General features: G+C 40.4%; 2 protein-coding genes and 1 pseudogene across 3 annotated transcripts in view; all 3 read left to right on the top strand.

Moving 5' to 3' along the window:
- The first annotated feature begins 3,427 nt into the window (after positions 1-3,427).
- On the top strand, positions 3,428-9,213 carry LOC148372713 (uncharacterized). Its single transcript, XM_088327298.1, has 6 exons — positions 3,428-3,511; positions 3,597-3,784; positions 3,857-3,936; positions 4,010-4,151; positions 7,933-7,994; positions 8,061-9,213. Exons 2-6 carry the CDS (start codon positions 3,664-3,666, stop codon positions 8,604-8,606), a joined length of 951 nt encoding a protein of 316 aa, XP_088183424.1. The 5' UTR covers positions 3,428-3,511; positions 3,597-3,663; the 3' UTR covers positions 8,607-9,213.
- On the top strand, positions 4,592-4,761 carry LOC148372714 (U2 spliceosomal RNA; annotated as a pseudogene).
- A 6,598-nt stretch (positions 9,214-15,811) lies between the features above and the next one.
- The window catches only part of osbpl3b (oxysterol binding protein-like 3b), a 92,372-nt gene continuing 83,369 nt past the window's right edge, over positions 15,812-24,814 (top strand). For both annotated transcript variants that reach the window (XM_088327296.1, XM_088327295.1), the window contains exon 1: positions 15,812-16,002. In XM_088327296.1, coding sequence (XP_088183422.1) covers positions 15,828-16,002 — 175 coding nt within the window. In that variant the 5' untranslated portion in view covers positions 15,812-15,827. The remainder of the gene's footprint in view (positions 16,003-24,814) is intronic.

Genomic DNA, 24,814 nt, shown 5'->3' with positions numbered 1-24,814 from the left:
AAAAGATCCCTTATCATCTGTCATTTGTAGGCTGGATGATGAAGCCTAGTACTCTACACCCTCTTCACGCACGACTGCGTCACCTCCTACCAGGACAACATCATCCTGAAGTTCGCCGACGACACTCATCCTATCACTGCAGTGGACGAAGCGGCCTACAGGAAGGAAGTAGCGAGTCTGGTGACATGGTGTGAGGACAACAACCTCACCCTCAATAGGGATAAGACAAAGGAGATGATAGTGGACATAAGGAAGAGGTTGAGACCTCATCAGCCACTGTTTATCCAAGAGCTTGAAGTAAAGCAGGTGAGCAACTTAAGTACCTGGGCGTGCACATCGTTGAGGACCTCACATGGACCTTCAACACCAAACAGCTGGTCAGGAAAGCTCAACAGCGACTGTACTTCCCAAGAAGGCTAAGGAAGTTTGGAATGTCGAGCAAGATCCTCAGCAACTTCTACAGCTGCATTGTGGAGAGCATCCTGACCGGCTGCATCACTGTTTGGTACGGCAGCATCACAGCCATGGACCGTAAACGCCTGCAGAGAGTGGTTAAGAAGACTCAGAGGATCACCAGGACTCCACTGCCCTCTCTGCAGAGCATATACCACCGCAGAGTCCATAGGAGGGCTGCTTCTATCATTAAGGACCCCACCCTCCTACAACAAGGACTGTTTACACTCCTACGCTCAGGACAGAGGTACAGGAGTGTGAAAAGCAGGACAACCCGTGTAAAGAACATTTTTCACCCCTCTGCTATCAGAATTTTAAACAGCTGTTGATCGAACAATGCACCGCAGAAACGTTCTGCACACATTATTAAACCACAGACACTTTAAACTGGACCATACTTGGACTATTCTTGCGCGACCGTCACTTTCAACTGTGTTTTATGTTATTTTTATCAAATTGCTTTAACTCATCTTGAGTTAATCTTGTATTTTCATCTTTTTAATATTCATAATATTCTTTTATGTATACAAGTATATAATTTTAGTTTTATTACGCTGGCAACTGTGTGGACAGCAAAGTAAGAATTTTATCTTGCAGAAAATTGTGGTTCTTTACTGTGCATATGATAATAAACATTTTGAATCATTGAAACACAGAGCAAAATATTTCCCGTTGACATTTTTTTGTCCACCTGAGAACATAAAGTCTAAGTCTGGCCCCCGGGCCAAACTGAGTTTGACATTACCTGGGTTTGGGATTAAGGTTAGGGAAGTAGGAAGTATATAATTGAAGGCCAGATTTACATTGAACTCATGCTTTTTCACCACATCTATGTCCCGTAAGTGAGCACGCATGCATTAAAATTGCATCGTGGCAAATGTAGTATTTGAGTTTGAAGAGTAGGTTTCTCCGTTTGGGTGCATTGCAACTGCAGTGTAAGATGACTCCTTGTAACCAAAACCAAGCTCTTCCAAATTAGGCGTTTGGTTTCAGCTTCTGTGCAACCCTGATAGCAGGCGCTTTAAAGCAGCCCATTGTGTGAACTAAACAATCTGAGCTTCATTTCATCTTATTACACAAGTCAATCAATCTGTGACACCTTATTAGCTTTATTGTTGAAGGACGTCCATTTGGATTTATCGGATCCAGAGCCTTGGTCCTTATCACCTTTGCCTACGCTATCAAGATATCTGACTCTCTGGCTGGACCTTTTGGACCGGCTGCCTGCACCTGAGGAGGTAAAGTAGGGTCAAATCAGTACAGAAACCTGGAAATTCAAATCAAGCGCATTTTGATCTTAATGAAACTTGGTGTAATTGTTGATAACGATTTTGCAAAACAAAATTTAAAATCACTTGGAGCAGGTGTTTGGGAGGTTGCTTCCCTTTACACCATGGGTCTCAAATTCGCACCCCAGGGCCATTTCCTTCCCAGGGGATAATAATTTGAGACCATGCCTCATTATTAGGATTAAGTGCAGCCCACATGAATATATGTTTTTATTTATCACTGGTTGATTGATTTATTTTCATAATAATTCTTTATTCTATATGTTTACATCTTATTTTGTGTTGAGATGTTCAAAAATATATTGAATTTCTTATGGAAAACCTAGTTTGACCCAACCCAGATCCTAGCTCTGGCGTTCCCCAAGTAAATTGAGTTTAGACCCATGCTTTTAACCCTTCAATCTTAGGAAATACTGGGTGATTTTTTTGAAAACACATTTTGACAGAAAGGGAATCCAACAACAACCTGTTCAGTGTGTTCAGATGACTGAGATCAGCATGGATGGAATTTAACAAAGAATCCAAATCTGCGATAATTTCTGAAATCAGTGCATGTTTGAGTACTCTGACCATCTGGGCTACCTCATGTCAAGGTTTATTCATGAATAATTAAATCTCATATGTTCTCTGAAACATATAAAGGTTTCACAGGTGTAAAATGTTTTGTTTGGCAGCAATAACAATTCAAAGTATACGTAAGTGTCCTGATTACTCATTACACTCACCTGTGCCCGCTCGTTTGGCAACACCTGCTGCTGGTTACCTAATTGGTTCCCCCTCCTATTTAACCTCAGTGCTCTCACTCGACCTTAGTCAGTCAGTCAGCAAACCTCTGTTTGGACAAGGCAAGCATTTTGACTTTGACTCCCATCTGTCACGTTTTGTCACCCGTTTCTCACTCGTCTGTTCCTGATTTCCCCGTCTTTCTCCGGCTACGACCCGTTTTTTGACCCCGACCACATTCTGATCTCCCGTCCCAGCTAACGACCGTTTTTTCCGTCTACTACGCTACGATCTCCCGCTCCGGAAGATCCACTTCCGCATTCCGAACACGCTCCGATCCCATGAGCGGCTTGCTTCCCTCGTCCAGCAAGCACCGGATCACTGCCGTTGATTTTTACTCTATATCTCAATAAACTTGTGAGTAACGCATCTGGGTCCTCCTTCTGTTCTGGTCTTGACAGTACGCTCAGATATTCATGATCGCCATGTCAATATGGTCATTCCATATACCATCTATGTATACCATGCTAGATTCAATGAATATTCATGCAAGCAGACATTTTGTTTTGGCAATTGCATGACAAAAAGCTTGGCAAGTCCCATTTTGAGTCATCTTCGAACGCTATCTAAACCAAAGGCAATCAGTTGAGATTAAGTGTATTTACTGCGTATTTGATTTTGGCCTTTCTGCAACTCAAATACTAAAGAAATGTCATGATGGAATAACTTCTCCTTCGATTTAATCATCTCAACAGTGAGTTTGCTGGCAGATGGAGACCTCCCTTGTAAACGACAGCCTCGTGTGAGCATATGGACACGCACCTCCCATAGCTCACAAATGAATCATAGCTCATGTTTACTGATTGCTCTTTTCCTTTCGCAGACAAACTCTGAGTCACTGTGTCATCAGTGATGTCACAAAGAAAAGTGATGCACCCCTCAATGATCAGCTGTTAGTGATGATTTTCTCATAGTTACATCAGACAAGACAAATAGTAATTATTGTTCTTTCTTAGCATCCCAAATCCTACTGAAGTTAATATTGCGTGAGTATTATATACTGAGCTGATATTTGTTCAAATGTGTGTGTTTCTAACCCCAAGTTGAACATGCAAAATTATTTCCAAACAGGGAAATATCAGCAAAGACTGCACTTCCGAGAGACCATCCCTATGCATCCCACATCTGCCGTTTTGAGATGTTCCCATCATTCCGGGCTTCAGGTGATCATCGGACGGGGCTCAGGGGGGCCCCGGCCTATTTTAACTGCAACATTGGTCCAACCACCCCGAAGGTTGCTGTGCGCAGTAAAACAAAAGGTACTGCGACAACGCTTGGATAACGGACGGCACGGGATGGCAACGATAACACCCGGTTGTTTCCTCGTTCAGGTGGTCCGTTCAGACATGAAGTTTCGGACATTTCCAGGGCACAGCCGGCCAAGTGGATGGGAGAGATTAGCGTCCTGGATGTATATCAATTATTATGCATATTTGAACATGATTCCGATGGACTTGACGTTTTCTATGCATTCTGGATTTCAGTGTCAAAAACCAGTGAGGGCAGTCCGGAATGCCTGTCCCACACCCCTGCCCAGTGATTTGACAGCTTCCGAAAAGACAAGTAGTATGTTGAGGAAGATAGATAGGATGCACTGGATCACCTCTTATCAGATGCACTATAAAGGTAAATGTTGTTTGTTTGCATGTTCCTTGTAAGGAGAGGACATAAGCACCAAATGCCGCAAATATATTATATACACCGTAACAAGAGTTGGATGCAAGTGCAGACTAGATGGTCACTACTTTCAAAAGTCTTAAAGGGACATTGCACCAAGTGGGTGGTGGGTGAATGGGATCCCTTTAACCCCCAGGGCCACCATTTCCTGTAGTGTGTCTTGGGCAAGTACGGCCTGGTGGCGCCAGCATATATTTCCACCTGATCTTAAACCATGGCCTATTCGTGTGTTAGGCGAATGTGCTAATCCTTGACTCTATAGACATTGAGATCAGGCTTGACTGATATGACTTCATACGGGGTCGACTCCCACTATACTCTTAGGGATCATTTCTATAGTTTTTGACTTGTCCTTAGCTTGGCCTTAGCAAGGCATTGATGCTAGGTCCTTAGCTTGGCCTTTCACAAGGCTTTGATGCCAGGTCCTTAGCTTGGCCTTTTACTAGGTCCTTAGCTTGGCCTTTTGATTTTTGCATTCCGGAGATGGAATAAGAGCTTGCTCTGTCCACTCCACACATCGGCCCGGTATTGCAGTACCTCCGGGAACGGTGCATTCGCAATGATCGCAACAAGGCTTTAGGGCTAGGACCTTAGCTTAGCCTTATGGCTGAGAGTAAGTGTCCCGGCTCCTAGGCTTTGTAGCATATAATGAACTGACCGATAACGGATAATGGATAATGAATAACGAAGATAGATCAATAACCCTTAAAAACCCCAAACCCCCCCCCACTTATCTGCAACCTTGCGTTTCCCTGGGACACCTCTGTTGGCGATCAACACCCGGTCTCCCACGACGAGGGGTGATCCTTTGGCCCTACGGTTGTACAGCTTGGCATGGCAAATCTGTTCTCTGAGAGTATTCCTCCGTACAATCTGAGCAGCTTCATTTAGATCCTTCTTCAGATGGGTTTACAAAGTCAGAGTATAACTAAGTAAGAATAAAAGAACTATTATATAAATGTGCGTTTAACTACTCGTACGTCACTAATTTTGCATTTATTTTACACAACATGAGACTTACCTGGAGGGAGCTGATATAATTCCGTGGCATCTTGCTGCTAATGTCACGACCAGGACGGAATCAGGACCCAAATGCGTAGTGTTAACCACAAGTTTATTGATAGAAAGAGGAAGGGCAGCACCCGCAATCCGGTGCTCGCTGAACGCGGGAAGCAAGCCGCTCATGAGTAGAAGTAGACATGCAGGCCATAACTGTGAAGTCAACATTTGAAAAAAAACTCTTTACATATATGACATTTTATCATTCCAGAGTATTTTGGTGGATAAAAGGTTGAAACTTTTGGTAATTGAAAAAAAAGAAAGGGCTTCTTTTTTCCCGCTTTGCGAATCACACCGTAAGGACATAAAACAACCCACTGTTTGGCAAGGGCAAGGTCCAGTCAAAACAAGTATAATAGAGGTAAAAACCGTTTCAAAATGTAATTTCGGGAAAGCAAATTCTTATTACTTTTCTTTTGTTTTTATTGAGCACACCCTGATAGTTATTGCCCCAAGAAGAGAATCACTTGAAATGATCATGTTAAATAAATTGTTTGACGTGTTATTAATCATGGGAATAAAAACAAAACCATATTTTTAATGAATCACAATACACAATAATGATTTTTCATGAAACATTAGGGCCCTAGGAAGTTATGGGACCTCCAAGCAATCAACTGTTTAGAATTAAAATTTCTTATTGCCAATGATAATGAAGTGAACATTGTTTACAACAAGATTAGACATGGCACTCCGGGATAAACACGTAATTATCATGATTACCGATGCGATTCACCTTTGCCTGTTCAATTGGCGCCAACCGCCGCCGGTTCTGATTGGCTCCCTGTCACTATTTGAACCCTGTCCTGTCAATCCCCTGTTGTCAGTCCGTCTGCGAATCTCCGTGGATGCTAGGCAAGCCTTTTTTTGACCCTGACTCACGCCTGTCCCGTTTTTTTTGCTCCTGCTTGTCTCCCGCTACAACCTGTTTTCATCCCGAGCATGTCTGCTCGCCGTCCCGACTTACGACCCGTTTTTGATCCCGACCACGTCTGCTCTCCCATCCCGTCTCACAACTTGTTTCGACCCCGACCACGTCTTGCTCTCCCAGTCCCGGCTACCGACCGGTTTTCCGCCCCTGACACCGTCATCGCTCACTACAGAAGATCCACTTCCGCGTTTGGATCACAATTCGAGTACGAGAGCGACTTGCTTCCTGCGCACAGCGAACATCGGATCGTGGGCGCAGCCCTTTCTCTTTCCTTTCATAAAACTTGAGAAACATAACGCAATTTGGTCCTGTTTTTGTTCTGGTCCTGACAACCCGCTGCTTGGGAAGGGCAATGTCCAGTCAAAACAAGTATAATAGAGGTAAAAACCGTTTGAAAATGTAATTTCACAAAAGCAAATTCTTATTACTTTTTTTTTATTGAGCACTTGGGGGCCCTGATAATCATTGAGGCCCCAAGAAGAGAATCACTTGAAATGATCATGTTAAATAAATTGTTTTATGTGTTATTAATCATGGGAATAAAAACAAAAACATATTTTTAATGAATCACAATACACAAAAATGATTTTTCATGAAACACTAGGGCCCCAGGAAGTTATGGGCCTTCCAAGCAATCAACTGTCTAGAATTGATATTGTCTTTATTAATAATGTAAAATAGAATAGAATAGAATAGAATATATCTTTATTGTCATTGTTACAAAATGGGTTAACATATTGTGACAACGAAATTGGGCATGACACTCCAGTTTCACTCCCTCACAGTGAGGTAAAGAAACCAAGAAGATAAGGAGCAGAGAAGATAAGGTTATAAAACAAGGAGGATATGGTTATAGTTATAATTTACACAATATTTACACAAAGAAATGACGTAAATGTAGTGAACAAGATTAAACATGGCACTCCGGGATAAACGCGTAATAAATATTTAGAACTACACAGCATTATCTCCAGACAGAAGAGCAGTTTCAGCGACAGACTGCTGTCACTATCTTGTACTACGGACAGACTGAAGAGATCTTTTCTTCCTTATGCCATGAGGCTCTTTAACTCTACCCGGCAGAGTAAAAGCCCACATTAAACCACACCACCTACATTGCATATTACCGCATTTTATTGCAATATGTATTCTGTGTAGCACTATTTAGATATTCTATATAACACGCTACAGTGGGCATTTGCACGTCACACTGGGTATTTGTATATTGTATTCTTTTTGCTTTATTATTGTATTGTTCTCAGCGAAGGGATGCTGCTGGAAATGTGAATTTCCCTTCGGGGATGAATAAAGTATCTATCTATCTATCTATCTATCTAGAAAGGATAAATACAGAAAAAAAAGTCAGTAAGTAAAAAAAAAAAATCCAAAACAAGTCAAGAAATTAATTATGAATACCTGTTTATCTATACATTGGAAAGATGTATATTTTTCAGTCTTATTCACTTGTTTAGGGTGGTGTTGACCCTGAGGCAGAAACTGTCTTTAGTAGTCCTTTTTAAGGGAACTGCAAGGACCTACCAGAGAGCATCAGGTCAAAGAGGTGATGCGGAATCGCAAGCTAGCGATGTCCTCCAGACTAAGTAGAGAACAGTCAATGGTTTTCTGGGCTGTGCTGATTACTCTGCCATGCTCCTGGCATACCAATTTACTGTTTCTTTCTGGGTTGAGTGTTTTTCTTTTTATCTTGTGTTGCCTATCTTGGTTTTTTTTCCGCCTAAGGGTTTAAGGAGGGTAAAATGAATGACTTCGGAGATGATCTGGAACAGGGCCTGGGGACAGAGGTAAGAAAAATACACGATCGGGTCCAATGGCATGCCACTGTCCCCTAATGACGGCTTTTTCTCCAGAGAGATATTTCACTCAACATGCTACTTCCTGCTAATATGAGACACGTCTCGATAAGAAGACAGGGGAGAAACATGAGGAGCACTTACGTCGATATGTTTTCTGCAGCCGAATGCAAAAACTCTGCCGCCACCCGAAACCAACGCAACGCTCAGGCGGCCCAGTCCAAAAAGGAACCAACCCAAAGCACCGTCAAACCTGCTACCTCGCAGCCTGCCGGGGAAACCAAAGCCAAACCGGAGGGCAGGGAGGGAGCCAAAGTGAGATTTGACGAAAGCCTCACGCAGGGGGGAGATCGAGACCCCCCACGAAGCCCGTCGCAGATCATCAATGTGCTGCCCGGCGTCGGACCTATTGGAAAAAATGTCGGCGCGAAGAAAAGTCCGCGTGAAGACCTTATGAACCTGCAGGGCAATTATTCCAAGTCCAATGCCCATCGCACGTTCAACAACTCCCTCAGTTACGCACCTCTAGATATGAGGGACCACATTTACACGGGCAAGCAACACGATTTCTTCGGAGTCAACGCTAACATCATCCACGGATAAAAAAAACAAGACACACATTATGAGAGAAGACACATTCAAAGGAATTGCACTGAATTTGGAACTTTTGTTTTTCTCTGCTGCCATCTCCTGGCTTAAGTCACCATTGCAGTCTCTGTCAGCTCATGATGTGCGTGCAAGTACGTGCATTTGTCAAACAAGCTCAAACAAACTCTTCTTTTCCATCTTTCTTAGGTTTGGGTTGGCGTTTGGACGCTACTTAAAGCGGGGCTTTGCTAACCACCACCATTTTCATGCTACATTGACAAATAGAAGTTTAAAAAAACCTGCAAGGACAAGCATGGCGTCACTATTCAGCACTCCCCCGATCCTCAAATTCGCTGTGTTGCACCCTAAACAGCTCTGTTAAAAGTAAGATAAAAGATAATAGGCACAGTGAAAAAAAAAAGCGTAAGGCCTCTTTGACCTCTGTTGGGCATTGTTAGCATATACTTAATATAGAAAAAAAAATTCTACTTTCAACATTTTAAAGCCACCTCAAGAAGATAGAGAAAATATGTATCTTTCAGCTTTTTAAGCACCCTCTCTTTGATGTTTGATATTCAGATCTTATTTTGTTCAGGAAATTTAAAAAACATTTTTGAAAACAGTGGAGTGTTTTTTTAATAATTTTATTTCTCACACACAATTAAACAGAGCTAAGTCACGTATCATGCAACATGATAAAAATACATACATTTGAAATTCCAAGAACAAACAAATGAAACAACAACAACAACAACAAAATGATAATAAAAGAAATAAAATTAAAGGGTGAAGTGTTTGGACATCAAGGAAAAGTTTTATACAGTGGAACCTCGGTTCTTGACCATAATCCGTTCCAGAACCCTGTTTGAAAACCGATGTGTTCGATCACCGAAATCATTTTTCCCATTAAAAATAATGTAAATCGTTTTCATCCGTTTCAACTCCCTGACTGTTTACCTTGAACATCCGCGTTATCGTAATCTTCCGTACGAAAGATTACGCTAACATGAACGTGTAAAAATAAAAAAAAAGGATAAAGAAAAGAATTATGGATAGGATTTCTTACCTTTGTGGTGGTCAGCAGAAGGCCTAGGTGGACGGCCGTTGCTTGCTTATAGCACTCACTCCCTTAGCCACATCACTGGATTTCACAGCCTCCTTATTCTCAGTATCGTACTGATCGTAGATTTGGCCATGCTGTATTCCCTAGCAAGATCAGACACTCGCACACCTCCTTCATATTTTGCTATTATTTCTTTCTTAAATACAATAGTTGTACGCACTACTTTTCTTTTTTCACCTGTAGCAATGCACTGACTTTCTTCGGAGGCTAAGGGGCTAAAACACCCGTACGCCGCTCAGCATCGCACCCTAGCATACGCACTCACGCATTACCGATCGAACTCCGATTTTTTGACCGAACAGCGAAGCAAAAATTTCTCGAAATTTTTGGTCGGACTCCGATTTGTTCGAAAACCGAGGTTCCACTGTAATTGGCTTCCATCTTTTCTCAAATTGATCCACTTTAAATTAAAGTCTTGCAGTGATTTTTTTCCATAATGTACATTTGATTTAATTTGTTTCTACATTGTTCTATGTCAGGGGGTTGTGCTTTCAACTAGGAAACTGTGATCATTTTCCTTACTACCAGAAGCATTACCCCTAGTACATAGTTGCATTGACCAGTCAATAAAATTCCCAATACATAGGACACTGGGTCCAACCGCAACTCCCAACCAATTATTAATTTTATTTCTGTCTGAATACTTCTCCAGAAATTTCATATCTCTAAGCAATCCCAGAAAATATCTGTAAAATTCCTTTATATTTTGAAGAAATAGAGGGTGTATAGAAGTAACACATTTTTGTTTTCCATTCAAACGGTGTCACGGTTGCCATGGCCCCAATTGGCCCCGCCTGTGTTGCGCCAGCTGCAGCTTGTTGACGGATTGGCTCCCTGTCAGTATTTAAACTCTGCCTTGTCGTCTCCTTTTGTCGGTCCGTCTGCAAATCTCTGTTTTTACACGGCAAGCCCTTTTTCGCCTGTCCCGTCATTTTACTCCTGTTCGTCTCCCGCTACGATCTGTTTTGATCTTGACCACATCTGTTCTCCCGTTCCGAATAAGGATCCGTTTTTGATCTCGACCACGTCTACTCTCCTCCCCTGGCTGACCTGCTTCCCGCGTCCAGCAATCCCCGGATCGTGGGCGCAACCCTTGTCCTTTATTCTAATGAAACTTGTGAGAAACGCTACTCGAGTGGGTCCTGTTTCCATTCTGGTCCTGACACCATGTCGGACTGCTGGTTATTTTGTGACCTTCTTTCAAAGTTTTCTCCCAATCGCCATCTTTTATCACTACATTAGCTTCCAGTTCCAATTTTTCTTTAACCTCCATCACATCATTACTGAGATCCATTTGCAGATCTTTACACAGTTTTGAGATATCCCCTTGAGTGGACTTTGTGAAAAACTCGATTCAGTCCAACTTTAGGTAAACCCCTGCTTCAAGTGGCCGAGCTGTTTTCAAGGCGGTGTCCGCGACTTGAATTTTTGCTACTTTCTGCCGCCATCTCCTGGCTTAAAGTCATGCTTGCAGCCTCAGTCAGCTCATTACATTACTAATCATCTTTTTTTTGGTCTTTTTTTGGGGGGGTTTAGTGCTTGGACTGTATCTGTAACAGGCCATTTCTCACCGTTACCATTTTCAGGCTACACTACCAAAATAAACCCGGGAAACGAGCATCTCCATCTCTCCTCCACCTTTTCCTGCTTCCTAACGCGTTGTGAGTGCCAGAATAGCGGTGCAAAAAATAAGATAAGAGCAGAAAGGCGTCGTGGTTTTTATAAAGGCTCTTTGAACTCAGACATTGTTAGCACATACTTATTGGGATATTTTGTGATTAAGGGCTATAGAAAATGTTCTACGTTCAACTTTCTAAAGCCACCTCAAACGACACACCCCATTTTAAGAGTTGAACATTCCATGAAATAAAAACAAAACATTCAGACGAGAGTAAAAAAAAGTGATATTGACCAAAAGTCCTTGAGGCCCAACCCTTGGCTCTTAATGATTCTTTTCGCTTTCATTTCCTCTTGGAATTTTTCATCCATTCATGTTTCTGGAATGAAATGGTATTTATATTAGCCTCTTTTACCGCTCCTCTGATAGGAACTTGCTGATAAATGGGATCACATTGGTTCATTCCATTTAATGTGCGCTGCTTTCACAGGACTTTGATGCACATTTATTTTTATTGGCAGTAATAAAACACTGTACAGCGTGATATCCTGCAATAAATTTTGGGTTGGTTTGGCCCCTTGATTCATTAGTCTACGCATGTAATCATTCATAAATACATTTACCTGACAATGGCAATTATGTAAAAGCCACATGTGTTGCTGATAAATGCATTGATATTCCGTTCTGTATTTACTATGTATATACTGTACACAGCATCTTGTATAATATGTGGTGTTGATAAAAGTGAAATACATTGGGCATTAAATAGAGGCACACAGTAAAATTACAAGTGTTAATTTATCACTTAAAACAGGGACCATATGTTTACTGAGGTACAATTTAAACTGTACTTAAAGTATTAGTTACAGGGTTGGGTAGGGTTACTTTAACTTGATTACTTTCAATTTCTTTTGGATGACTCCAATACCAAATATGCTAATAAAAGACAAAAGAAACTAAATATGAATCAAATGATGACTCACAACACGTGGTAAGCTTTCTCTCCTGGCTTTGATCTCTTTGATCTCCGGCAAAACTAACATAAAATGCGACAGAAACAAAATTAAAATAAATCCAAACAGCTTGCCAACATCATTTTTGCCGTTCCATGTATTCCGTTACTCCCCAAGCCTGCACAACATTTAATAATTTTATTCATATTTAGTTTCTTTTGTCTTTCATTAGCATATTTGGTATTGGAGTAATCCAAAAGTAATTGAAAGTAATCAAGTTAAAGTAACCCTACCCAACCCTGGTTAATTATATCAAGTGTACTCAGCAATACTGTTAATTTAACACGGAAATAGCAAGCTTTAAACTAAGTTAAAAACGAATCTCCTTATTCACAGACTGTTAAATCAACACTGATAATCTTACTGTGCACCAAAATTGTCACTACCAGAACAGAATAAGGACCCAGATGCGTAACGTTAACCACAAGTTTATTGAGATATAGAGGAAAGGCAGCGCCCGCGATACGGTGCTCACTGGACGCGGGAAAAAAGCCGCTCACAGAATTGTAACGTGTTCCGAATGCGGGAGTGGATCTTCCGGAGCGGGAGATCGTAGTGTAGTTGACGGAAAAACAGGTTGATAGCCGGGACAAGAGCAGAAAACATGGTCGGGGTCAAAAAACGGTTCGTAGCCGGAGAAATCAGGAACGGACGGATGGAAAACGGGTGAAAAAGCAGAACCGACCGGAGTCAGAGTCAAAATGCTTGCCTTGTATAGAAACAGGTTCGCTGACGGACTGACAACAGGCGAGTGAAAGGACAAAGCTTAAGTAGGACGGGGAACCAATCAGGAAGCCAGTAGCGGCTGGCACCAAACGAGCGGACACGGGTGAAATCAGTCATCATGAAAAAAATATCCAAGTCCCCTCTCCCTATTGTGCAGTGAATGTCAACCCAACTACACTATTAAAAATGATACTGTCAATAAATTGTGTTTCATTTCGATAAATTGAGCAGTTTTATCAAACATGCAAAAAAATCACATTAGCTCCTCTTTAATTTAGTCCTGTAAATAGTTAAAGCTTTAACTCTGAGTTTAATCCTATCCATCCGTTATCTGCACCGCTTATCTTCAATAGGGTCCCGGGGGTGCTGGAGCCCATCCCAGCTATCTTTGGGCAGTGGGCATACGAATAACCTAAACTTCTTATATGTAATAACTTGTGAAGCCCTTTGAGACTATTTGTGATTAAGGGCTATACAAATAAAAATGACTTGACTTGACTTGACTTGGGCAGGGGACACCCTGAACTGGTTGCCAGCCAATCGCAGGGCACACAGGGACAGACAACTCATTCGCTCATTCACACCTAGGGACAATTTGGACCGGGCAATTACCCTGACAAGCATGTTTTTAGAATGTGGGAAAAAAAACAGAGTGCCCGGAGGAAACCCACGCAAGCATGGGGAGAACACGCAAACTCCGCACAGGAAGGCTGGTAGCTGGATTTGATCCCATGACCTCAGAACGACTCCGCCGCCGTGCTGCCCAGTTTAATTCCTAAAGCCACTTTAAAAGCAGCTTTAAAACTGAATTGAACATTTAAGACATTCAAAGTTAACGACTTTAAATTTAATACCTTAAGTAAAAGCAAAAATAAGACATGCATCTTTGCAACCTTGGAAAATGGGAACGGGAATACGTTTTAAAGTACAGGTGTCAAACAGGCAGTGATTGAATCGGGCCCGCGAGACAACACTCAGAGAAGCACAAGAGAAAAACAAGCTGCAGGTTGAAATATGTCAACTTGATGTTGCCAAAGCCAGGTGCCTCTCACAAAGACACTGTACTTGTATTTATTTCTCTCTCTCTCTCTCTCTCTCTCTCTCTCTCTCTCTCTCTCTCTCTCTCTCTCTCTCTCTCTCTCTCTCTCTCTCTCTCTTTCCCTCTCTCTCTTTCTCTCTCTCTCTCTCTCTCTTTCTTTTCCACCCCTTTTCTCCCACTCTATCTCTGTCTTTTTCACTCTCTGTGTTCACTTTCTGTTAGCATATTTGGTATTGGAGTAATCCAAAAGTAATTGAAAGTAATCAAGTTAAAGTAACCCTACCCAACCCTGGCAGTAACATAGGGGGAGATCAAATCTGAGAGTTAAGAGTGGGCATGTACACCTTTACTTCCCTTTCGAAAGCAATATAAACACTCCTTACATTTTTGATGAATTAACAAAATTTTAAAAACTAATTTTATGAACTTGACTTGCACATCAGAACGTGTCAACATGACTCAATTCGTCACATAAATCTCATACACAGCATGTTAAAATAATATTTACCTTGGAAACCAAATGAAACACTAAGCGAAAATCTCGCCACAGATAGAGGTTGGGAAAATACAGGATTTCCAAAACTAAAACTATAGACAATTGACACTTTTCACAAACTTTCCTACATCTGCAACGAGATTGGTCGTGGCACTCCAGGGCAAATCATGTAATATGAAGACTTTGAAGGAAAAAGAGATAAAAGATCAATTTTTCTCAATGTTGACCTCAATGATATAGTCTATTATTATTACATTATTACATTACATTACATATACATTATATCCAGACAGAAGAGCAGCTTCAGACTGCTGTCACTGTCTTGTACCACGGACAGACTGAAGAGATCTTTTCTCCCTCGTGCCATGAGGCTCTTTAACTCCACCCGGCGGAGTAAAGGCCCACATTAAACCACACCCCCTACATTGCATATTACCGTATTTTATTGCAATGTGTATGCTGTCACTGTCTTATACCACGGACAGACTGAAGAGATCTTTTCTCCCTCATGCCATGAGGCTCTTTAACTCCACCCGGCGGAGTAAAGGCCCACATCAAACCACACCCCCTACATTGCATATTACCGTATTTAATTGAAATGTGTATTCTGTGTAGCACTATCTAGATACTCTATATAACACGCTACAGTGGGTATTTGTATATTGTATTCCTTTTGCTTTATTATTGTATTGTTCTCAGCGAAGGGATGCTGCTGGAAATGTGAATTTCCCTGCGGGGATGAATAAAGTATCTATCTATCCATCTATCTATCTATCTATCTATCTATCTATCTATCTATCTATCTATCTATCTATCTATCTATCTATCTATCTATTTATCTATCTATCTATCTATCTATCTATCGATCTATTACAGTATATTCTAGTTTGCCTGGGTGCAATTCCAAAATCTGGTCGATAGAGGGCTGCATAACTTCATATTAGCGCCTTGACAGTCAACATTATACTTTATCTTCCTCCTAAGTAGCCAATATATTAAAAATAGAATGATTTACATTAATTATACATTAAAGAAAAAATGTTTCTTAATGACATAAAATATGTTGGTGTACCCCAACACACGCACGTCATAGAAGCACACCGCGGAAAACCCAGGCCCCGCCCCTTTGTTGTGTCGTCATCGTTTTTCTTAACTCCGATTGGTTCTTATTGGGATCAAGGCGCAACTGACCGCTTTTTGCATGCAACGTTGAGCAAATGAATGTCCTTTTTTTGTAAGCGAGGGAAAACTGTGCAGGTTTCGTGTCACGAACCAGAAAGGAGACTTCCAAATTCACTCTCTCACTGTTCTTCTGGCCTCCTCCATCTATTTCTTGTGCTACTTTCGAACCCTTCACCATCGTCCACTGACAAACACATCTGCAACTCTTGTCAAGGTGAGTGTGTTCTGATTTTCTGCAATTCCTATTTTTGCAAAGCGTTTTATTGCGTAAAGTTGAGTTTTGTTTTAAAGGTAAAAGCACTTAAATTCATGACGTGCCTATGCAATGATGAGTGTTTTTAGGAAAATGACAACCATTGCTCATGCATCATAAGATGTACAGTATAACGGTGTGCGGTACTGCTGCAGTTTGGGTGCGTTACAGAAAAAAGTAATGAGTTAACGTTACTAGTTACTTCACTGAAAATGGTTGCTGCCGCCCAAAAGCTGTGCATTACACTCAGGGTTGGGTAGGGTTACTTTAACTCTGTTACTTTCAATTACTTTTGGATGACTCCAATACCAAATATGCTAATAAAATACAAAAGAAACAAAATATGAATAAAATTATGACTCACAACACGTGGTAAGCTTTCTCTCCTGGCTTTGATCTCTTTGATCTCCGGCAAAACTAACATAAAATGTGACAGAAACAAAATGAAAATAAATCCAAACAGCTTGCCAACATCATTTTTGCTGTTCCATGTATTCCGTTACTCCCCAAGCCTGCACAAAATTGAGTCATTTTATTCATATTTAGTTTCTTTTGTCTTTTATTAGCATATTTGGTATTGGAGTAATCCAAAAGTAATTGAAAGTAATCCAGTTAAAGTAACCCTACCCAACCCTGAGTGTAATTACCGTCTGTCATTGAAGCCGGTCACCCAAAACTGCATCAAAATAGCCACATAATAAAGGAAATCAAAGAAAATGGGTAAACCAACTTGAGAAAGCGGTGAAACCTTCATATTTCTTGGCTTGTGCAATTCTGAGAGCTTGCAAACTAACTGTTGAGACACTCCATATCCATTTTGTTTTCTGTCTTCGAACCACTTGAAGGGTTCCTTCTCGATTTCTGGGTGAATTACAAGACATTATTATTTTTCTCTCCAGGCATGGTGTATTTGGACTTTATTTAACTACTGGACTTTTATTCAAACCACAAAATGAGAAAGTCATCCTTAAAGTGATCAAAATTTGTTTGCTAGTGGAAAATCTTGTCAGTAAAATAAGAAAATAATTATTATGAAATGAAATGAAATGATCTGCATTTCTATAGCGCTTTTCAAGTCAATGACTTCCCAAAGCGCTTTACAGTGTGCTTTACATTTCCCAATAGCGGCCTTGTATTGCAGCCATGTAAGACGCTAACCTGCTGATTGGGGGTATTACCAATCATCTTTCTTTGTACATATTTCAATGTCGGCACATGCAGCTTATAGTCAGGTGCAGCTTATGTATATACAAAATGTTTTTTCCTTTAAAAATGCACTGGGTGCGGCTTATAATCAGGTGCGCCTTACAGACCGAATTCTACGGTATCAGCATATCATTAGGGTGAAATTATGTGTCCTTGCCTGTCCTACGAACAAGTTAGGTTACGATCGTTGGTGTCAAGACCAGAACGGAGACAGGACCCACTTGCGTTACGTTTCTCTCAGTTATATTGAAAGAAAGGAAAGGGTTGCCCCTACTATCCGGTGATCGCTGGGCGTGGGAAGCAGGTCGCTCTGAACGCGGAAGTGGGACTTCCGTGGCGAGCGATGGCGGTGTCGGGAATGGAAAAACGGGTCAGTAGCCAGGACAGGAGAGCAAAAACGTGGTCGGGGGCGTAAGCGAGTCGTAAGCCAGGAAAGGAGAGTAGAGGTGGTCGGGAACAAAAAAGGTCGAAAGCCGGGACAGGAGAGTAGAGGTGGTCAGGATCAAAAACGGGTCGAAGCTGGGGGACAGACAGGAGCAAAAAAACAAGTTGGAGTCAGGGTCGAGAAATGGGCTTGCCTAGAGGAAACTGAGGTTCACAGACAGACTGACAACAGGGGACAGATACGAGTGGGTTTAAATAGGGAAAGAGAGGCAATCAGAGTCCAGGCAGTTGGCGCCAAAGGAGCAGGCACAGGTGAAGCATATCCGTAATCATGACAGTTGGTAAGTTGAATTTGTTCGTAAGTTGCTTCAGTGCTATATTTTGTATATTTATGCATTATAAAATTATGTTCAAGACTTGTATTAGTAACCTGCATGTTTTGTACTAAAAAATAAACATTTAATAAAATGATATGCTCTATAAAGATAAACAAAGTTAAGTTTAACTTACTTTTAGAAGATAAACAAAGTGAGAGGTCCTCCTCTGTGTTAGAGTGGCCAGACGCTACCCAACTTACGAACGATCCGGACAGTTTAGTTTAACTTACTTTTGGAACATGAGCTTCAAGAGTTGGGGGACTTCCTCCTCCGTGGTGAAATGTGGCCGAACAAAAGCAAACCGACCATTTTCTCAACCGCATCAAGCTTTCTTATTCCACTTTCATTTACACTTTACACCAAACACATTAAATGGATGCACGAGATCGTAAACGATAAAAAGTCAAAGTTCTTAGCGCGCTAGCGATACAGTACTCGTTGTTATGTTTACACACGAACAAGAAGTAGAACCCGGATTTCTTCTTCGGGGTGGATTCTGCGTGACCTCTCACAGCGCCACACACTGGTAGCGGCGGAAAGAAGCATTGCAGTAATGTCTTGTACTGGGAAAAAGGTGCACACAATGCAAAATCTAACTTACTTGGATATTTTTCGACATCCCGGACATTGTTTTCGTATCTACCGTTTTGCGTAAGTCGAATGATCGGAATTTTCTGGGAACATATAGACATCCCTGCCTTGTTCATTGCATATGTTTCTGGTGGAAGTAGAGATGTACATGACACCAAGTGCAAAGGAACAACTGCTGGATCGTAGTAGACGTAAATCAAAATCTGCTTTCAAAAAGTAGCACCTTGTTGTAACGGTTGAGTCGCGAAATGTTACCAATAACGCGTTACAGTACTCGTTCCCGAGAAATAGATTCGCATTCCAGGAATGAGCTCCTTTGTAACGCGTCACTGCCAACAATGACGGTGAATCATGCGTTATTAAGAAAATGACTCTCGTTGCTCCTCATTCCGAGAGGTACAGTATAACGGTCGGTAAATCAGAGTGCTACTCAGCATCTCACACCCAATGTAAGTGCGTTATTGCAGCAGTCAAGACACGCAGACATAAAAAAGTCACTCTCTCTATATTAGTCATGAGCTAACACCCACACATTCTTTATAAAAGCAACACAGACTTGTGCAACTTTTGAGGTCAGCCTTTACAGTAGATGGAATTTCTCAAGCAAAGCACACTTGGTTGGACAGTAGAGCCTTTCAGGTAATGCACACAGGAGGTTGACTGTATGATTCATGGGAATGCATGCTGCTTATTATTGGCAGGAACGTTTAACGGAAGCTGTGCTTGGGAGTATATGATGCACGGCTGCTTTTTCCCTTCTAAGTGAACGATTGAAAGCTCTCTCGATTGTAGCCTGTTATAGTAATTACTTAGGGCAGTGATTGTCAATCTTTTTTGAGCTAAGCAAACCGTTTTGTTTTTGTTTGTCTAATTGAGAAATTTTACGATGCATCGTCAGTCAAAAACAGGTAAAATATCGTCGTTGGTTTAAACAGTAATCTGCTGCCACCGACTGTCATGGATAAATGTTACAATATTCCTTAAAGTCAGTTTTACTTTCAACTCGACTAAAGCAATTGTTAAAAGCAGATTTGGAACACCAATTTTATCTTAATTTTTTAAAAAGAAATAATAAATAATAATACTTAAAGGAGCAAAACTTATCTGCATTTTTTTCCACTCTGTTCTAACTTGTTTCCTAGTAAAATAAGAAAAGACAGCCGCTTCCCCTATTTACGAACGTAAGTGGAATTTGTTCGCAAGTTGCTTCAGTGCTGTGTTTTGTATGTTTAAGGTTTGTATAAGTATGTTGCTTGTATAAGTAACCTGTATTGTTTTAGACTAAAAACTAAACATTTCATGAAATAATATGCCCTATAAAGTTAAATAAAGTTACAATTAACTTACTTTTGAAAGATGCGCCTCAAGAGGTCCTCCTCCGTGTTGGAGAGTGGCCAAAAAACCCATTTTCTTAATAATTATTTTTTAATATTTAATATTTAATAATGATTAATATATCGATATTTACTGATAATATTAGACAGCAACAAAACATATATATATATATATATATATATATATATACTGTATATAGCAGACCGGCCTTCCTGTGCGGAGTTTGTATGTTCTCCCCGTGCTTGCGTGGGTTTCCTCCAGGCACTCCGGTTTCCTCCCACATTCAAAAGACATGCATTTCAGGTGAATTGGCCGGTCCAAATTCTCCCTAAGTGTGACTGAGCGAGTGAGTTGTCTGTCCCCGTGTGCCCTGCGATTGGCTGGCAACCAGTTCAGGGTGTCCCCTGCCCACTGCCCGGAGATGGCTGGGATGGGCTCCAGATCAATTAACCTAATATGCATGTATTTAGAATGTGGGAGGAAACCGGAGTGCCCGGAGGAAACCCACGTAAGCACAGGGAGAACATGCAAACTCCACACAGGAGGTTCGATCTCATGACCTCAGAACTATATATATACAGTATATTTAATGACATATTTAGTTAGTATATATATATATATATATATATATATATGTATATATATATATATATCCTGTAATCTGCAAAAGATTTTAACTTTTTAATTTATTTATTTTTTGCAGTGCAATTTTAACGTTCTTCATCAAACAAAATGTCATTAGATATACTGTACTACCTCATGAGCAGATCACCTGTGTATTAAAAAAATTGTAATCTGCTGCCACCTACTGACAAGGATGAATGTTTGTACTTTTTTCCTCAAAAAACAATAAAAATATTACTCAAAGTAAGCACATATAATTTTATTATCTTTTGCAGTGCAATCTTGAACAACTTCATGAAATAAAGTTATTAAATATACTGTACTACCTCATGAGCAGATCAAGAGTGTATAAAAAAATGGTAAAATGGTGCCAACTGACATCGATGACTTTACCGTATTTTTAACCAATTTTATCTTCTTTTTTTTCCTCAAAAAATACCAATAATATTACTTAAAGTAAGCATATATTGTCTACCAGTGAAACTATTCAATTCTACTAAAAGAAGGAAATAAACATTCAAAATTATTATTATAATTATTTCATTATCTTGTGCAACGCAATCTTAAACAGCTTCATCAAACAATAAAGTTATCGAATACACTGTAATGAGCAGATCATGAATATATTTACGTGGAAAAATGACAAAAAAATAATACTTAAAATGAACATAAAGTATCTTCCAGTGGAATTTTTTTACTATGCTTTACCTTTTTTCTTTTTGCTAATAATAAATGAAATACGCAAAATGATGTACTTTGCGTAATCATTTTTCGCAGCACAATCTTAAACAGCTTCATCAAACTAAATATGTCATTAAATATACTGTACTACCCCATGAGCAGATACAAGTATAAATAATGAAAAAAATAATAATCTGCTGCCGCTTTCATGGACGAATGTTTCAGCTACTGGTATGATAAGTGCAAGAAAGCAAAGATACTTAACGATAGCATGGCTTTTTGCAAATATTAAACTGGGGAGTCTCCTGGGGCACACTATTTACAAGGTCTCTCGACGCACTGAATGGGAAATACAGTGGAACCTCGGTTCTCGACCATAATCCGTTCCAGAACCCTGTTCAAAAACCGAATTGTTCGATCACCGAAATCATTTTTCCCATTAAAAATAATGTAAATCGTTTTAATCCGTTCCAACACCCTGAATGTTTACCTTGAATGTTTAACGTGAACATGGAGCTAACCCAGGCTAATTGTACGTTCATGTTAGCGTAATCTTTAGTAAAAAAGATTACGCTAACATGAACGTGTAAAAATACAAAAATCAGGTCGTTTACAAGTCATTTAGCACCCGGGTCTCCACAACAAGTGGTGAGCGGTTCATTGGAAAGGGGGCTCCGTTGTTTAACGTAAACTTAAAGCTAACCCAGGCTAATCGTACGTTCGCGTTATCGTAATCTTCCGTACGAAAAATTACGCTAACATGAACGTGTAAAAATAAAAAAAAAAAGGATAAAGAAAAGAATTATGAATAGGATTTCTTACCTTTGTGGTGGTCAGCAGAAGGCGCAGGCAAGATCAGACACTCGAACACTTCCTTCATATTTTGCTATTATTTCTTTCTTAAATGCAATAGTTGTACGCACTACTTTTCTTTTTTCACCTATAGCAACTTTGCTGCTTGCACTGACTTTCTTCTGAGGCATAATTAGGGGCTAAAACACTTGGTACACCTATATTAAAAGTGAAAGCAAAACAAAGCACGTTCGCACACGATAACAGTTGGTCACGAAAAGAGCCATCTACACCCGTACGCCGCTCAGCATCGCACCCTAGCGTACGCACTCACGCATTACCGGCGTTAGAACTCCGATTTTTTGACCGAACAGCGAAGCAAGAATTTCTTGAAATTTTTGGTCGGACTCCGATTTGTTCGAACTGAGAGGCGTTTGAAAACCGAGGTTCTACTGTACTGACTTAGAGAGGCATCTAGGTGGGGTAGTGCCTTTAACATTTGCTTTAGAGATCGGGGGTTAAGATTTTCCAATTGAAGATGTTGTTTATAGAATAAAATGATGTTGTTTTTGCAGGATTTTCATTTAAAAGAAAAATTAGATGCGCTTTCAGTTCCTCATCAAGACCCTCACCAAGGTATTATTTCCCCAAAGCAATCAATTTTGGCAGAGAAGATTAGGGCGGCGAAAGCCAAAGATCTGCTGCCAATTTTGATGTCCTCCATCCTTAACACTCCTTCCTGGCACTCAGAGAGGGCGCGGTTGGTTTGCCAAAATGAAGATCTTAATTCAATAGCGTGTGCAGCCATTCCAGACCAGCACATTGGGGCAGTGGTTTACAATCTGCCTCAAGAATTTGATGTTTTAGCTCTGGCCCGGGCTTTCCAGTGTGAAATACCGTAAATTCCGGACTATAAGCCGCTACTTTTTTCCCAAACCTTCAACCCTGCGGCTTATTCAGTGATGCGGCCAATTTATGTCATTTTTCTAACAGCCGCCAGTGGCGTTCGAGTACAAAAGGTAAGATTTAGATCGGTGGAATATATGCGCCGAGGAAGACTGCAACTTCTTAGCTTGTGCACAAATTAAATTAGCGTAGATATATCCTCATCATGCAAATTGCAATAAGAAAGGCACATGACGTAGCTTTCAAGCTAAAAGCAAACGAGCAGTCTGATAAAGAACGAAACAGAGCTACTGCACGTAAACTTCACTATGCGAGCGTGTTGCTAGCGTGTAATTGAATGAGGGAGCGTGGGACGACGTCTATATGACAAAGCCTCTCTCCCATACTGGGGAAGACGACTTTGATGACATCACTTATAAGGAGGAAGATGAGAACGGTTTACCGTAGTTTCTACAAGTATGGTATGTTTTTTTTAACAGACCCGATTACTGTGTTGCGAGCGTATTGCTAGTAGCGTTTTGCTACCCTTCACAGGCACGGTTTGGGATGAAAGTTATAATATTATAATATAAGCTTATATAATATAAGCTTTTAAAACTCTCTCGGTGTACCGTCTTTTTTTGTAAATATGTGTCACCGATGTTTAATATGTATTTACACCTGTATATTTTTGTAATGTATTTATTTGAGACACTTATTCTGATATGTTTTGTGAATTAAAAAAGAGGGGCGGAGCAAACTCGGGCTGACGGGAAGTGGGGTAAAGGTGAGTGAGACCTGTTGTCGCGGCGGACAATAGTGGATATATATTTTTCCCACCCTTACCTTTGAAAATATAGACTTTTTTTCCTTGCATTAGTTTCAATGGGTACCCGGACTCTGCAGGTCTGCATCAAACCTTAAGTACCGGTATCATTTTCTGTTTATTTTGCCGGCTGTGGTCTTTGGACTGTATACTTTATATTCAGTTACAATCGCGGGACTGTGATTGTGTTACATGTTTTAATGTGGGCGCATGCGGCTTATACAGGTGCGGCTTGTGTAAGTACAAAAACGGTTTTCCTCTTAAAATGTGATGGGTGCGGCTTATAATCAGGTGCGCTCTATAGTCCGGAATTTACGGTAGGTGATGTTCCATTTTTGTAATGCTTATTGAGACTCTAAATCAGAAATTTCGTAAAAGTTTCCGTGGCAGATAAATGCAAGTCGTATACGCCCCTTGTGAGAGCAAGAGCAATCCAAATCAATGAACATATTCATCCTGTTCCAGGATAATTATCGCTATACAGCTTTAATTACCATCGCTTGAGTTTTGATTCTCAGACAATAGGTTCAATTTTCTCTTTCCAGTGTCTGAATTCTATTGTCATTGACACCTGCATAATTCATGAGATATTTTGAAAAGATACTATTCCGTTTCATAGTAAATTGTTGCTTACATATGTCAGCTAAAGTTGAGCACTTTTAGATTTACGTATGTGTAAAGACACCAGGAAGTACAGTACATTAATGTCTGTTGTTCCTGTATCTAATATATGTTAAAGGTCACAGAAATCTGAAAAAGATGACATTTTATGAAAAATTCATTAATTACACTCAGATAAACTCCAGAACCTGACCCTGCTAATGAGAGCCTGACGATAGTTGGTTAAATAGAGACATAGCTAGCTGGCTAAATTGATAAAAAGCTAGCTAATAGCAAATAGATAGGTATCTAGCTAGATAGTGATATACTGTAGCTAGATAAATACCGAGACAGCTAGATAGCAATATAGATAGATAGTTATAAAGAGAAGTTATATTAATCTATCTTTCTAGATAGAGAAATAACTAGCTAGCTAGCTTGATAGCAATATAGATATCTTGCTGGATAGCTA

This window comes from Urocampus carinirostris, chromosome 2 (genome assembly GCF_059441175.1).
Source record: "Urocampus carinirostris isolate Australia breed hairy pipefish chromosome 2, RoL_Ucar_1.0, whole genome shotgun sequence".
Lineage (NCBI taxonomy): Eukaryota > Metazoa > Chordata > Actinopteri > Syngnathiformes > Syngnathidae > Urocampus > Urocampus carinirostris.
This window is presented reverse-complemented; position numbering and strand designations above follow the sequence as displayed.

Bases quoted from the DNA above. Each gene is read 5' to 3' on its own strand.
- LOC148372713 (XM_088327298.1), top strand. From the start codon at position 3,664: ATGTTCCCATCATTCCGGGCTTCAGGTGATCATCGGACGGGGCTCAGG. The intron at 3,937-4,009 runs GTATATCAATTA...TCTGGATTTCAG, and splicing joins GAGAGATTAGCGTCCTGGAT to TGTCAAAAACCAGTGAGGGC. The intron at 4,152-7,932 runs GTAAATGTTGTT...TTTCCGCCTAAG, and splicing joins TTATCAGATGCACTATAAAG to GGTTTAAGGAGGGTAAAATG.